General features: G+C 43.2%; 2 protein-coding genes across 2 annotated transcripts; both read right to left on the bottom strand.

Annotated features, from left to right (window-relative positions):
- Positions 1–528: 528 nt before the first annotated feature.
- On the bottom strand, positions 529–2,592 carry LOC119551148 (luciferin 4-monooxygenase). Its single transcript, XM_037860339.1, has 4 exons — positions 2,185–2,592; positions 1,786–1,978; positions 1,602–1,724; positions 529–1,538 (listed from the first exon to the last, which is right to left on the bottom strand). The coding sequence occupies exons 1-4, from the start codon at positions 2,528–2,530 to the stop codon at positions 563–565; spliced, it is 1,638 nt and encodes a 545-aa protein (XP_037716267.1). The 5' UTR covers positions 2,531–2,592; the 3' UTR covers positions 529–562.
- Positions 2,593–2,789: 197 nt separating this feature from the next.
- On the bottom strand, positions 2,790–4,710 carry LOC119551149 (probable 4-coumarate--CoA ligase 3). Its single transcript, XM_037860340.1, has 4 exons — positions 4,332–4,710; positions 4,071–4,269; positions 3,887–4,006; positions 2,790–3,826 (listed from the first exon to the last, which is right to left on the bottom strand). Exons 1-4 carry the CDS (start codon positions 4,672–4,674, stop codon positions 2,857–2,859), a joined length of 1,632 nt encoding a protein of 543 aa, XP_037716268.1. The 5' UTR covers positions 4,675–4,710; the 3' UTR covers positions 2,790–2,856.
- Between the last annotated feature and the right edge of the window lie 10,171 nt (positions 4,711–14,881).

Below are 14,881 nucleotides of genomic sequence, written 5' to 3'. Positions count from 1 at the left end.
TTCATTTCGGAATTTGTCAAATGTCGAAATTGTGCAGACGGACTAGGATCGAATCCTAAAAGTCCTAAAAACCCCAAACAGAAACAGAAACCAATAAAATATGTATGTTTTGTCCATCACCCATTGCCCATTGCCCCCTGCATATTGCAATTTTAATTTTTCAATTCATTTTATGTAGAATATCTGTCCGAGTCGATGTTTTTACGCCCCGGCAACTGGCGTTGGAGCCGCAGGGGTGCCACAAATAACAAATTGCTTGTCATTGGCATTGCCAATGGGGGTCCCAAGCCCCCCTTCAAGCTACCCAGAAGTCGAAGTCGACCCCTTCCTGCAAAGGCCTCAGACAGGGCTTTTACAATTTGAATCCCGATTAGAATTCATTGGGCTGCCGGTATTAGTTAGCCATCATCCTCAAGGCACGCACAGTGGATCAAAACCTGAACAAATATAGAAAACTTACTCAGAACTTTTAAAATTACTTTTCTAAAACTGTGAAATTAGATACAATTTTTTAAGAAGAAAATATGGTTTTAAAATACTTGAAAACTCATTAAAACTAATTTTATTGAGCTTTGATTTCTTGCTGTTGAATGAGACCCAAGACCTTTCGCCTCTGCAGTTTGTCATTGGGTGTTTTTGGCAGACTGTCGATGAAATATACACCTCCTCGAATGTGGTAGGCTCCGCTTAAGTGCCTCTCTACTATAGTCCGGATTTGATCCCCCGTGAGTTGCTCACCTTCCGGGCTTTTAGTACGGACCACGGCACAGGCCGTGAGGTTGGTGGCCACATCGTTGGGGACCCCAAAGACACAGGCCTCACTCACGCCGGGTAACCTTAGGATGAACTCTTCGATCTGTTCGGGGTAGATCTGAAAGTTGTTGAACTTGAAGACATCGGTGTCCCGTGTCTGGATGTACAAATGGCCCTCGCTGTCCAGGTAGCCAATGTCCCCGGTGCGAAACCACATTCCATCCGAGCTGAGGGCTCTCCTGGTGGCCTCTGGATTTCGGTAATAACCCTCCCATTTGTATCGCAATCGGGCATAAACGATGCCCACCTCGTTGATGCCCAGTGGCATCTTCAGTTTGTCCAGAACTCGCAGTTCCACATTCCTCATCACCTTGCCCTCACAGCCCACTGGTCCTCCCACATTTTTGCTCAGGCCTCCCATCTCGGAAAGCCCGTAACCCACTATAAATCTCTGGCTTCCTATCAACTCGTACATTCTGCGAGACACCGCCTTGCACACCTTGGATCCAGCGCCAATCAGAACCCGAATGGATTGTAGCTGGGCCTTAAGTTCCATCATATCACTGTCATATTTCGAGAGCAGGGTAATCTGGTGGGAGGCCAGGAACAGAAAGGTCACCTTGTGACTCGCCACCAGCTGGAGGAGGTACTCCACGCTATAAGGTCGGTGGGTTATGATCCGACGACAGCCGTTGAGGAGGGAGGCCAGCAGAATAATGGTTCCCGATATCCAGTAGAGGGGACTGAACGAGAGCAGCACACTATCTCTGGTGTAGGTGTTCGGGCTGCAATTGGATAATTTAATATAGTATAATGTTTTCACAATTTACTATCCTTTTATCACTTACTTTTTGCAATTACCTAGTAAGCTGCGATGCGATCGGGTCACGCCTTTTGGCATCCCCGTAGTTCCCGAGGAGCACACAATAAATGCCGTGTGATCGCCGTGCAACTTCGGGCAGGGTACATATCTAAAGTAAGAGAACTATTTTAGAAAGGGACTTCTTCTTTAAGAATTTTTGTAAGACTTACGCGGCAGCCATAATGCACTCATCATCATTAAGCAGCTCGAAGATATCTGGTACCCCATCAATTTGTCCATTCACAAGATAAATCTTGGCGGGATTGATTAGTCTCTCATTAACCGACTTTATTACGGAATAATTCTCCACATCGCAAAAGATTACCTTCGGTTCGGTAATGTCATACATATACTTGACAGTCTCTGTAAAGAAAAGAAAATGAATATGTAACAACATTTCAGATTAAGAACGTGATTTAAAGATTTCGCAATTAGCAAGATTATATATAAGAAAAAAGATAGAAAGAACAGTAGAATATAAAGCCCAAACTTCACTTTTAAACTCGCTTTTAAATTCTGATCAAGATACTTTATATCCTATAGCATATACTGTATTTTAATCCTCTTACCCTCTGTAAACTCCGGATGCAATGGGTTGATGGGGATACCACGGAGCAGAGCAGCGATCACCACGCTGGTCAGATAGGTGGAATTGTTTGCCGAGATGCCAATGACATCGCCTTTCCGTAATCCCAATCTCTTGAAGGCCTGAGCGATACGGGCACTCTGCTGAGCCAGTTGGGCTCCGGTGAGTTCCTGACCAGTGGGATCGCAGTGCTGCATCACCTGATCGGCGTTGATCTGGAGCACGCGCATGATGACCTCGCCCAGGGTCATCTCCGGACCGTAGAAGTCCTTGCCCCGGGGTCCGAACCAAGTTCGAGAAGCCGCATCGTAGTGCACCTCGCAGCTCATAGTGCTTCACCACGATTGGCGATCGAATAAGTGATTTATTGCGCCTCATTTGGGTTTTATATGGCTCCCGGACTCCGGGAAACAAAGTGGAGCTGTTAATTAGTCGGACACGCCAGTGTCAACTAAAATAGATGCTGATTTACTCATTGGCAAGTCGGTCCCGCTCTAGAATCGCGCTAATCAAAACCAGCACTCCACCAGATATGACATATATGGAAACTTTTTAATGTTTTTACAGATCTTCGGATGACTCACAGTGTTTACTTTCATAACGCACTGTCTTAAACAGCTGACATTTATTTTTTAAGCGATTCATAAAGTTTATCTCACAGATGGGTGGTGGCCTCACTCAACTCTGGCCAGATTCTCCTGCGCTGAACCTTGTTATTCTGCGTCTTCGGGAGATTGTCTACGAAGAACACTCCACCGCGTATGTGGAAGGCCTCGCTGAGGTGCTGCTCCACAATGGCCTTCACATCCGTCTCGGTCAGTTGGCCACCCAGTTCATCCTGATCCCGGACCACAGCACAGGCTGTTAGATTGGTGGACATCTCATCGGGAATGGCGAACACGGCCACTTCCTGGACTCCGGGTAAATGGAGTATTACGTCTTCGATTTGCTTGGGATAGATGGGAAAGTGGTTGTACTTAAAGACATCCGAGTCACGGGTCTGGTAGTGCAGGCATCCATTGTCATCGAAGTACCCCTGATCCCCAGTTAGAAGCCACTTTCCGTCGGGCGTAACAGTGACCTGGGTCTCCTGTGGATTGTGATAGTAGCCACCCCAGCGAAGTTTTAGCCTGACCAATATCTGTCCCGTCTGATTGGGACCCAAGGACTGACCATGTGCATCCACCAGACGCACCTGGACGTTTCGCAGCAGCTTGCCCTCACTGCCCAGCGGTCCTCCCACATTCTTGGAGATGCCTCCAATCTCGGTCAGGCCATAGAGCACGGTAAACCTATCGGCACCCAGGAGCTCGTACAACTGCCGCCAGATGCCCAGAGGAACCTTCGATCCACTGCACACGAAGGACTGGACGGACTGCATCCTGGCAGCCAGCTCCTGTCTCTGGGGATTCTTGGCCAACATGGCCATGTGGTGGGGCACTGTGAGCACAAAGCTCACCTGATGTCGCTCCACCAGATCTGCAAAGTATTCCACGCTATAAGGACGATTGGTGATGATCCTGCGACATCCGTTGACCAACGAGGCGAGCAGGGTAAAGATGCAGCTGATCCAGTAGAGTGGGCTGATGCAGAACAGCACTGTCTCCGAGGTGAACAACTGAGGGCTGTTTAAAATCCATTAGGGGGTTATATTTTTTAAAGGAAGTAACTCAAACAGTACTTACATTTTAGCACTGTTCAGAAGACTGCGATGCGAACGGGTTACGCCCTTGGGCAAACCGGTTACTCCCGAAGAGGTGATGATAAAGGCCGTATCATCGCCACTCAAATGCGGGCAGGCAAAGCTGAAAGATCGCAACTAGTCTTAGGGGTCTTATTTCAAGGGTCTTGGGTGATAGATCTACCTACAGTGTTTTTTCGTCGTATCCAGTGCAACCCTCAGCCAGCAGATCCTGAATGTTTCGCACTCCCGGCAGAGTTCCCGTGAGCAGGATGATCTCCGTTTTAAACTTGAGACTGCTCTTGACCGCACTCAAGGTCTGGTAGTTGTCCAGGTCGCAGAATATCACCTTGGGCTTGGTGATCTCGTACATATAGGCCGTGGTTTCTGGGGTTTAAAGGTTTGTATGTTATAAGGTTATGTAAGACAGAACATAATATAGATTTTACCTGGGTCAAAGTCAGGATGCAGTGGATTGATGGGTGTTCCATTCAGCAGTGCTGCGATGACCACTTCAGTGAGATAGGTGGTGTTCTTGGCCGAAATCCCCACTACATCTCCCCGTTGCAACTTCAGGCGTTGGAAGGCATGGGCTAAACGGCGGCTTTGCTCCAGCAACTGACCTCCAGTGAGCTCCTCCCCCGTGGGATCGAACACCTGCATGACCTTGTCTGAATAGAGACGCAGAATGATCAGGGCCACTTCGCCCAGGGTCATATCAGGTCCGTAGTACTCCTTGTCTTTGGGCCCAGACCATATCTTTTCGAAACTGTCGTACTTGGTGGCCGCCATTCTCGATTCCGGTCGATTAGACAAAACCAAACATCCACAAACATCAACTGAGATTCGGAGAGTGTGCTTGGGGCTATATATATAGGGCAGCTCAGTAAGCTCGGCTGGAAGGTGTCAGAAATAGACAAGCGATCTGCTAATTAGTTCAACACGATCTCTATACTTATACCTACACCATGTTCTAATAAGCTTTGGTGACAGTTGGCCCTGCCTAATGATGCATTAGCATAAATGCTGACGTTAATCCGAAATAATTTCATAAAGGCTATATAAAGTCCACCTCTCTAGTGTGGTTTATCTTAAAAAGCTTCAAGTATGGAACTTGTAAGGATGAGAAGTCCAGAAAGGTGTTGACTTATTGAAGCCCGAGTGTCTTTTTAGAGTGGTTCAACCTACAAGTCCTCTTTTGTTCTCAAGAAACATACCTTCTCAATTAAAATCAACCCTAGGATAAATAAAACCCTTTTATTTGTAAGAGCAATTAAATATGGTGTTGACTTGTTAAAGCCCGAGTGTCTTTTTAGAGAAGTTCCACCTACAAGTTTACTTTTGTTCTCAAGAAACATACCTTCTCAATTAAAATCAGACCCTTGGATAAATAAAACCCTTTGATGTGTAAGACCTATTAAATATTTAGAACTATCATAAACATTATTATAGGATAACAAGGAAAGTGTGTTAAAATCCAATATCAAGACCACAATGTTTTTTTCTTTTAACAGGTCTTACTACTTTAGGTTCTTTAGATATGTAGATTCTATAATTCGATTCAAGTTCATGACGTCTCCGCCCACTGTCACAGGTGGGATCCGGTCCAGGCTCACCGCCTGGCAATTGCATAATTTCTCCGATTAAACACGGTTTGAGCTCCATTCACATCTACCCATTCCTCTCCGTTCACCCACAGTTCCTGTTCCTTAGCCCTTCCCTGCGGTTGAGCCCACGTGCCAGGATTCCTGGTCCTTGTTGCGTCAGTCCGCACCACCAGAAGGATATATACGCATCCCAACCGTACGTATAACTGGTATGCTCAACCGCAGAGAGATAGAGTCGCATCCTTGATGGGCACACGCTTCATTTGCGTGCTTAGTTAGGAAATCAAGCGTATGGCTGCGGGACAAGTGGGTTGGACTGGGGGCTACGGGCGGAACTTAAAATGCAAGGTGCATCCACCTGGTTGGGTGGTGGCTTAAACTTCGATTCCGTGGCCGGGGGCGAAAAGTTGCTCGACGGAAGTTCGGGGGCGGAATGGTAGTGGGCGGTGCCGCAGAGATAGTTCCCCGGACTGAGTGAAAAACTCGGATTTGCCTCGCCCAAGCTGATTCATTGATTTCACTTAAATTCTCTCGTGATGCAAAAACTAAACTTAATTAATTACGCGGTCGGCAGGAATGTGCAACAAACTAGGTGGCTCAAGAGGTGGCTGAAAAAGTAGCTGCGAGTCTGATCAGCGGCTAATAAAAGTTTCTAGCAACTTTTATATAGCCTTTTTATGACCTGAACTCGTCTTGGGAACACAAAACATGGCGGCTGCAAACAACTCGGGCCACATTTAACTAACTTCAAATCTCGGCAATTAACTGAAAGTCACCAACTAGGGAACTAGAGACTTGGCAAATGTAATCAGGCCCAACATTATAATTAACCGCAAAATGCAGTTGCGGGCTTTTGCCCCACCCCTCCTCCACCAACCTACAAACTCCGTCCCGCTGGCCGTCTATTAAAACTTTTACGACAAGTAGGCGAAAAAAAAAATTACTTAATTAAAATGATTGACTAAACAGAAAAGTTTGTGCGAAATCATTTTTGCTTTTTTTTCGCCCTCTTAGTTAGCCGGGCATACTTTTCCGGAACAATAGTTTCTTCCGGTTGTGGTGGGCCCTATATATATATAGTATGTATACCTCGCTCTCTCGCTCACACAGTAGCCCTTGCTCTTTTGCGCTTATTTATTGTTTGCCTTTTTGCCGGAGGCTGTGAAATTTTTCTGTAGGAAATGTTCGTGGTGGGGACCTCTCCGCAAAAACCTAAGAGATGCGACAGCAGCTTGTTGTTCATCTAACAAATTAACGAACGCCTCGAGTGCCATTGCGTGATATCCCCCTCTCTTTCGCGCGGGGTCTCCCCATCTCTTTCCATTCCTTTTCGACTGAGGCAGAAAACTTTGAAGTGTTAATGAATTGGGCGGGCAAAAAAAAAGGGGGGCCGTGATGGCCAGTGTAATGACCGTTGGCCGCTTTTGTGGTCAATTTTCTGGTAATTGAAATTATGATTTAATTTAATTTGCCGCTAAAGTGTTGACAGTTAGATAAGAATCAAAAAAGAATAAGATGAGGAGAAAAACACGGCTTAAAAGGAAGTAAACTTGATATCCCTAGGGTCACTCATCATTCGTTTGGAATTGGAAGTATAAGTCACAAAACGATTGATTTACATTTAAATTTTAAAATATTTCAGCAAATTTCTAAACCATTAATTGTCATAGACGAAAACCGAAATCAAAGAGAGTGAAGGAAATTAAAATATTAAATTTACTTGCCCGCGGGTACAAATTAATTTATGTACAACACCTAAATAAGTCTTTTGTAAGTAAGTTTAAATAGCATTTAAAGAGGGATGGCTAATAAAGCGAAAAGCAGATTAAAACAAAGTATATTGTTCCCCTTAAACCCAGACTTTAAACTCTTTAAGCATGTAATTAAATTAATTAACTCTAAATACCTTTTAGTATCGAATGTATGCAAATTACAGATGATTCGAGGACAAACTGAATAATTCAAATGAGATTATGCAACGTGGCATTTAATAATTCACAAGTGAGATGTGTCTTTTAGGCGTCATTACAAATCGTTACAACACTAATAATCCGTCCAAATGACTCATTAACAATTAATTAGAGAGCCTTATAGATGCTCTTCAGTGTTTGTGTCTGCAGACACACACACATGGGCAAACACTCACGCATATGCATAATGAATGTCCTGGAAAACGGAGCTCCTATTTTACTGCAGTTTCAAAACTGGCTTCATGTGTCTGATTGTGTGTGTGTGTCGGCCACAAAACCAATTACACACTCGATTCGAAAGCGTTTTCGCTTTGGTTCCAAATCGTTGCAAGGGGGCGGGGGCGGTTGCCGAAGAAAGGGGGCGTGGCGAGGCCAACACTTAACCCTGCGGAAACTACGCATCTGTTTAATGGACCCCAATGATGGGTGGTGGGTCGGTGAGGAAAGGGAGGGGCTGTCTCCAAGTGCATGTGTGTGATAGTGGGGAAGGACTCGGTCCCCGATGGCCCATAAAAAGCATTTAATTTAAGCGCAGTTCTAATGCCTTTGATGGTAATAGAAGATAATACTGAGAAGCTGCTACTATGTCTTTTAGTTGGTCTATTGGATCTGCTCATTATAAACCGTTCTTCTTATCCCTAAAGAAATCATTTTGTTCTTGAATGTTCGGTTTATGTTAAATTTAATATTTGTTTATAACAGTTTCTCTGATTTTATAAATATAGGAATTTATTTAAGCTAAAAACATTTCCTATAATGGCATATTACCTATTTTCTCTTTACACTTGCATTAATATTTATCTATAGTCCTGTGATTAAAGCCCGCATTCCTAGCTTTAATATTTATTTAAAGTCCTGTATTTAAAGCACGAATTCTTAGCTTTTTTATCCATGTAGGTTAGTATACTAACTAAAAAAGATATGTATTTTAGTTTCACTGTATAATTTTAGTTCCTAACACCTGCTCAAAAGATTGCAGTTGCGAGAACCACTTACCGGGTATTTAATAGAACGATCTTATCACTAGTAGAAACACCTTCCAATTATAGTTTAACGCTGTCTTTTACTGCTCCCCACGCCTCATTCCAGATGCATTTTTAATTTCACTTCTCGAAAGCACTCCGGCACTTGTGTTAACTACTGATTTTTCACTCGCTTTAACGCCTCAGCCAACCCATTATGCGATTTGCACCTGCTGCTCAAGCGACGGAAAATGTGTTGCCAAAAAATTTTAATTAGAAAATTCGCACATATGCACCTAATGTCCCCATTAACGATGTCCTCGAACGGAAGTGCGGGGCAGGATGGGCGGGAGAGGGCGTGGCCAGGAAATCGCCAGTTCCGATTAGCCTGCTGCTCTACTCCTGCTCCTTCTCCTGGCCAGGATCTGTGTGCGATTGTTGCCCGGCAACTGTGGATGTGCCAACTGTGCCTGGGCCATCGACAAAAGCCATTCACAATTGTCGCCGCTTTTTGAATTGCAGCTGTGCAAGTGGCTCTTTATTCTTACAGCAGTGGTTAAAATATTAGTACACGGGAAGATATAAAAAGATTTGCAAAAATATTAAAGTTTTGGTTAAAATAGTCTCGAACTTAACAGGCTTAAAGCGTAAAGGAAATATTTAAGTTATACCTAAAACAGTAAAGGTCAAAATTCTCAAAAATTGTGAACGGGAAAATATAAAACTTTTTTTTCTAAATTTGAAATTTTGGTTTAAGGAACCTCAAACTTAACAGCAAATTAAACTTGAGCAAAATATTTTATTAATTTATGCTAAAGATTATAAATGGTATATCGGTTCCACTTTTAAATTTTGAATTAATTGAGAAGAGATAAATATTAATTAAAAATTTTATAAAAAAGAATCAATTCTCAAATTTTCTACATAAATTAAATGGAATGTAGTTTGTTTTCTTTTATGAATTATAAACACAAAAACTCTACTATTATAATAAGCATGCCTGTGCGGAAGTGTGACAGAACACCAGGATATGTAGGTGTGTGCCCGTGTCCGTCGAAGCCAATTAAAGTGTACATTTTGGCGGATTTTCTTTGTTTTGAGCCACTTGTAGGGGTGCCGTGCGATGCTTGTTTGCCACTGCCAATTGATGGCTCATAATTGCTTATTAACTCGACAAAGGGGACTCGCAAACAATTGCAATTTAATTACGGAGCATTGGAATTCAAACCAAATGGTTCAAGATTCCTGGCATACTTTTGTGGGCCAGATTTCTGGGGTCTTTATTATTTTATTTGATTTATATCTTTCATCCAGTTTTATTCAAGCTAGATTTCTATTTATGGACTCGTTCCGGGCCAATTGAGCTGACAACGAAAACACTTTGCCGGCTATTTAAGCCAACAGTGAGACGAACAAAACAAAACTTTAATTTACTTGCGGTCGGTTTTTGCCTGGCTACCTCTATCTCTTCTCAGTTCTGGCTGTGCCCCCATAAAACATAATAAAAGCAAATACAGCAAAAGCAGTAGGGCAGAGATAAAAAAAAATAATTTTCCGCAAACTAAAACCTTAGAAAATTTATGCTCTGCCTGCATAAACAAAAGCACATAACGAAGGGCAAAGGGTAAGAAACAAAAAACAAGCAACAATTCAATTCATTGGCTGCACAAGATGCAGACATGGACGTGGTCAAAACGCACTGCTGACCGGAGGACAAACTTTTTGCCAGGCAGGATAATAAAAAAAAAGAGAGAGTGGAGAAAGCTGAGCCAAACAAGGAGGAGTCCTGGTGGCCAAGAGCCATTCCTGCGTTCTGAAGACGACGTTGCAGCTAACCGCAGGCATTCAATTCAACTAGAAAATACAACTTTGCTGCTGCTTCTGCTTCTGCTTCTGCTTTTGGTCCTGCTGCTGCTGCGTTTTTATTAGCTTAGACACAATGCAAAAAGCCTCTGACTGCCAGGACCTGCGTATAAATAATGAATACGGAGCAACAGCAACAACTCGACTGGCAACATCCTTACGCAGCATTAACAGCCAAAGAAAAATACTGCGAAAGTAATTCTTCCAGCTGAAAAAAAGAAACATACAAAACAGGAAGAGGAAGGAAGAATGACTTGGTCGGGGGTCGAAGCTGTTTGTATCCTGACCATGGGTCCCGACGATTATAATTTGGAGATATAACATTGTAAGTTCCAGATAATAAGGACCTTTAAAAGAAATTCTTGAATAAATATTGTTAAATAAATTATGAATGGCTTAAAAGATATTATTTTAAATCTATAAGCGAGATAGAACATTGTATCCCATTGTTATATGTTAAGGATGTTGTCATTTGTTGGTCTTATTTTAAAACTGCATTTCCAATACAAATATTGAAATTTCTAAATTAAATATAATATTTTCATTTCAGGAAATAAATCTACCCTTTGCCAAATTTATGTTTACCACCAAAGAGCTTTATTACTTAGAATTTACAGGGTAGGCGATGAAAAAACGCATTTAAAGTTGCCCAAGCAATTGGAGCGGAGCGAGAAAGTTTTTACTACTGCTGCTGTCAGTGGGTTAAGTGCACACACCGATACACCCACGTCCTGCAACATCCTTCCAAACACAGACACCGAGGCACATAGTCATGCAGCAAATTCGATCCATTGGAACCACCATTAATCAGGCAGTGGCAAATTGCAACTAAGAACTTCCCCGCCTTAGCGCCACTCATCAGTACCTTCCATGGCCGGCCATCCATTCGCTTCGTTTAGGCTGCCCTTTCTCAGCCTTGCAAATTATGCAGTTTTCCGAAGAAATTCAAGACAAATGTTGATCTAAAATTGAAATTCTAATTTGAGAATCAGTTAAAGAATCTGCATTTTTATTTACGAAAAGCAAACTTTAATTTACATTCCTTTACTTCAGTCCAATAAAGAGTGTGCCCATTGGGTGGATATCCAATATGTAATAGACTTTTTTCCCAGAAATACTCACCTCAGTCCAGACCACAATTAAATACACGTGCTGAAATCCGTCCTTGAAATAAGAAACACGCAGTCTCTTTTAAATACCTGTGTTTTTAAGCGCTTGATTCCCTGGCAAGCGTGCGAGGTTGTACTGTGGAGTTTGTTGGGTGGTGAGTGGAGAGTGGGTGGAAATGTCACAGTCGCGTCGAATGGAGTGTCCTTGCCGGTCCGACGTCCTTGCGTGAGTCGCATGTGCGCAATGTCCTTGCGCCCGCCAACGAGTTATAGCTTACTCTTAGCCGCCCACCTCAACCCACCTGGAAATCCTTCCACATCCTTCGTGTGTGTGGGTGCTGCAATTTATTTTGCGCTCTACTGCTCGACGACGACTGCGTTCTACTCCTGATGTAATTAGCGAAGTTTACCGTTGTGTATTTTTATAATACTATTTCCCCGCTTCGGACCCCGCCCCCAGGTTAACAAATTGAGCGCTCGAAGGAGGATTTACTTTCATTAGCGTTTGATTAACGCTTCCAATTCCGCTTGGAGTTATAGCTCATTCCTCCCTAAGGATATATGAATATGCATGGGTAGTGCTGTGCAAGCTGGTTACTTTTTTATCGAAAGAAAATATATCTCAAGATTAGTTTGATGTTTTTTGTTAAGGGTTAGTGTAAGTTTATTATTACATTTAGTTATATGATTATAAGATACTCTCATTCCTCAATGCCTGAAATATAGCCAAATAACAATATGATGGAACCTCATAAATCAATCATATCAAGTCATTAGGCTTGAGTTTAAGAATTATATTTGTTGTGGAATATATATTTAACAAATGTCTGACAATGCCTGAGGGAGCCTTAAAGTGGATTTAAAAATTAAATATACAAATAAAGAATATTTAATCGATACGAAACAAAAGCTAAATCATCCTCAAGACCATATTAATCGGAACATTAAGTTTGGCTATGATAAAGGGTACTCCAAAAAGGACCGCGCAACATATTGGGCTACAAAAAACCTACCCTACATCACTGTTGGCTTGTTTGCTGGCCCCGGCAGTGAGTGGAAAATTGTATGTCAATTGAATGGCCAGAAATCACTGTTTAAATTTGCATGCATTTGCAAGGGCAATCGGGCCAAAGGACAAAGGGCAGCACAGGACGCTGGACGCAGGACGAAGGACCGGCGGATGCAGGTCAGCGGGATAACAAGGAGCGGCTCTAAGAACCGGTAACTACAACGGCACTGGCCACCGGCAACGGTTAACGCGCAGTTGCCGCATGCATAAAACATAAGGATAACGAACGGGGAACCGTACCCACACCCGCACACAATCGCAATCACGGACAAGGACGAGAACAGGGACAGGTTGCAGATACAGGACCTGCCGGAGGCATTGTATAATTAAAATTGCATTCAGATGCAAATGCAAATGCGAGTGTAAGCTACAAAAGCGTAAGGCGAGCGCTCACAGATTAGACAACTTCCTCGTCCTGGCCGCTCCATTCATTCATGTTGCAGGACCCAGAATTCAGGACTCAGGATCCAGAAACTCAGTTTCGGCAATCCTATTAGCCGGACGTCGGCTACGATCAATAGGCCATGAGGAACACATTAGGGCACCTGGATTTACACGGACTTTGGCCAGTTTAGTGCAGTAAAGTCCTGGCCAATTGTGTGTGGCTTAGACTGTTTGCCTGGGAACAACGCGCATCCTGTGCATCCTATGCATCCTGTGCCTTCTGGCTACCTGATGAACTTCCGCCTCCTTGCCTTAAAGCCAGTGCAATTTGAGCCGCCCGCATGGCTGGCATGCCTCCTGAAATATTTCAATATATGGAATAACTTCCAGCTGGGTTATTGAAATGCTTTTTTTATCCCAGGCAAATCCCTGGCTAAGCGGCACATGCCAGGCATTTGCATGAATATCCATTGATGCCGGGCATATTTTCCAAGTTCATTGCATTTTCGCACCTCGGATTAAGTCACCGCCAGAAGGGGTGCGGCCAAGAACCATCAGGTTGCCTCTTTTTCACCGACTTTCCCGCCCTTTCACCTTTCCACCTTCGGAGCGGATTAAGGCACACGTGTCCCCGCAACAGGTAACAATTGTTGCACTGCCCGCAGGTCGTGTGCCGCTTAACTTGGCCAGGCACGCGCTTCTCCGCCAGGTGACTGCTTCCACTTGGCCAGGCCAGGTGGATGGGGACAATGTCAAATGCGGGCCAGGAGCAGGGCGACACACGTGCCCCTCTAATTGAAATGCAATGCGAGTGCTCCACACTGAGAGAGATGGGCTCACGTATTTGGTAAGAATATACCTTTAACCCAAGAGGCCTATGAACCTTGTAAACCCTATTCGGTTTCAAAAATCAGAATCCGGTTTCAAAGTACTATTGTTTCACAAGGTAGCTATCCCTGACTTAATATTCTTTGTTAAAAATAAAGTTACTATATTTATTTAATAAAGTTCTTAAAATATGATGCTTATTTGTATCCTATAAAATACTATTCTGTTGCATGATATTCCCCAAAAAGACGATCCTACAAAAAAGTTTAGAAAAGTGGTGTAAAATTTAAATGCATCAAGACTCTTTTACATGAGTCATGACAAACGTTAAAACTACCCAATTCTGCATATATTTTCCAAGTGAAGAAAACCGCATATATAGTATGTATGCTATTCAAGTGTAAACTGAAGTTCTCAGCTTCTCAGCCCAGCAGATGGAATACTCCACAAGCCACACAGACAGTGCTCAAATAATAATGCGATTAGATTTGACAAATCCAATTGCAATGACACTCGCTAGCACAACATTAATGAACTGCAAATATTTGTCCTGTCCTTCGTCCTTGCGACTCCTAAAAACCTTTCCAAGCCGCGTGGCACGTGGCCTGCGTTTCAATATTTGCATGTAAATTTAAGCTCGCCCAATCGAGTGCAACAAATCGCAGCTCAACAGCATATCATACTTTGCATATTAATGCCACCAGCAGAGAAGGATATTCCTGGCGAATGCTGAATGGCGATGTCGTCCTGGAGGGCAAAAGCACTCCACGGTGGATCCACCGCAGCGGATCGGAATGTCACAGCCACCAGCACGGTGGGAGAAATATCCAATCAAGTCGCGATTAATTAACTGGTTGCCAACTAGAAGGTCAGTCCTTGATGGCTTTTCATACAGGATGCACAGGAAGCAAAATAGAGACAGTCGGAAAAACATGGAGATCTCTGGATTCTATACAAGTTCTTATGTGCCACATTAAAACTTTTTTTTTAAAGAGAAACCCCACTCAAAATTATGCACTTAATATTAAGGAAATCTTAGGAAATTTACCATATTTTTAAATCTCTTTCATATTATTATTAAACTAGTGTTTCCACTGTGAACCGCCAAGGGCAATCGCAAAGCGAATGGCAAAGTATCAGCTCTAGAGCAAATGCTGCAAATGAAAGAAGGAAAATTATTTGTTTTCCTCATTGAAAATCGCGCAGA

This window comes from Drosophila subpulchrella, chromosome 2R (genome assembly GCF_014743375.2).
Source record: "Drosophila subpulchrella strain 33 F10 #4 breed RU33 chromosome 2R, RU_Dsub_v1.1 Primary Assembly, whole genome shotgun sequence".
NCBI lineage: Eukaryota > Metazoa > Arthropoda > Insecta > Diptera > Drosophilidae > Drosophila > Drosophila subpulchrella.
Note: the sequence above shows the minus strand (reverse complement) of the source record. Positions and strands in the feature narration are given on the sequence as shown.

Excerpts from the sequence above, each read along its gene's own strand:
- LOC119551148 (XM_037860339.1), bottom strand. The coding sequence starts at position 2,530 with ATGAGCTGCGAGGTGCACTACGATGCGGCTTCTCGAACTTGGTTCGGA. Across the intron at positions 1,979-2,184 it reads GCATCCGGAGTTTACAGAGG|AGACTGTCAAGTATATGTAT; the intron begins GTAAGAGGATTA and ends TTTTCTTTACAG. Across the intron at positions 1,725-1,785 it reads GAGTGCATTATGGCTGCCGC|ATATGTACCCTGCCCGAAGT; the intron begins GTAAGTCTTACA and ends CTCTTACTTTAG.
- LOC119551149 (XM_037860340.1), bottom strand. The coding sequence starts at position 4,674 with ATGGCGGCCACCAAGTACGACAGTTTCGAAAAGATATGGTCTGGGCCC. Across the intron at positions 4,270-4,331 it reads GCATCCTGACTTTGACCCAG|AAACCACGGCCTATATGTAC; the intron begins GTAAAATCTATA and ends TTTAAACCCCAG. Across the intron at positions 3,827-3,886 it reads CTTCTGAACAGTGCTAAAAT|CCCTCAGTTGTTCACCTCGG; the intron begins GTAAGTACTGTT and ends GATTTTAAACAG.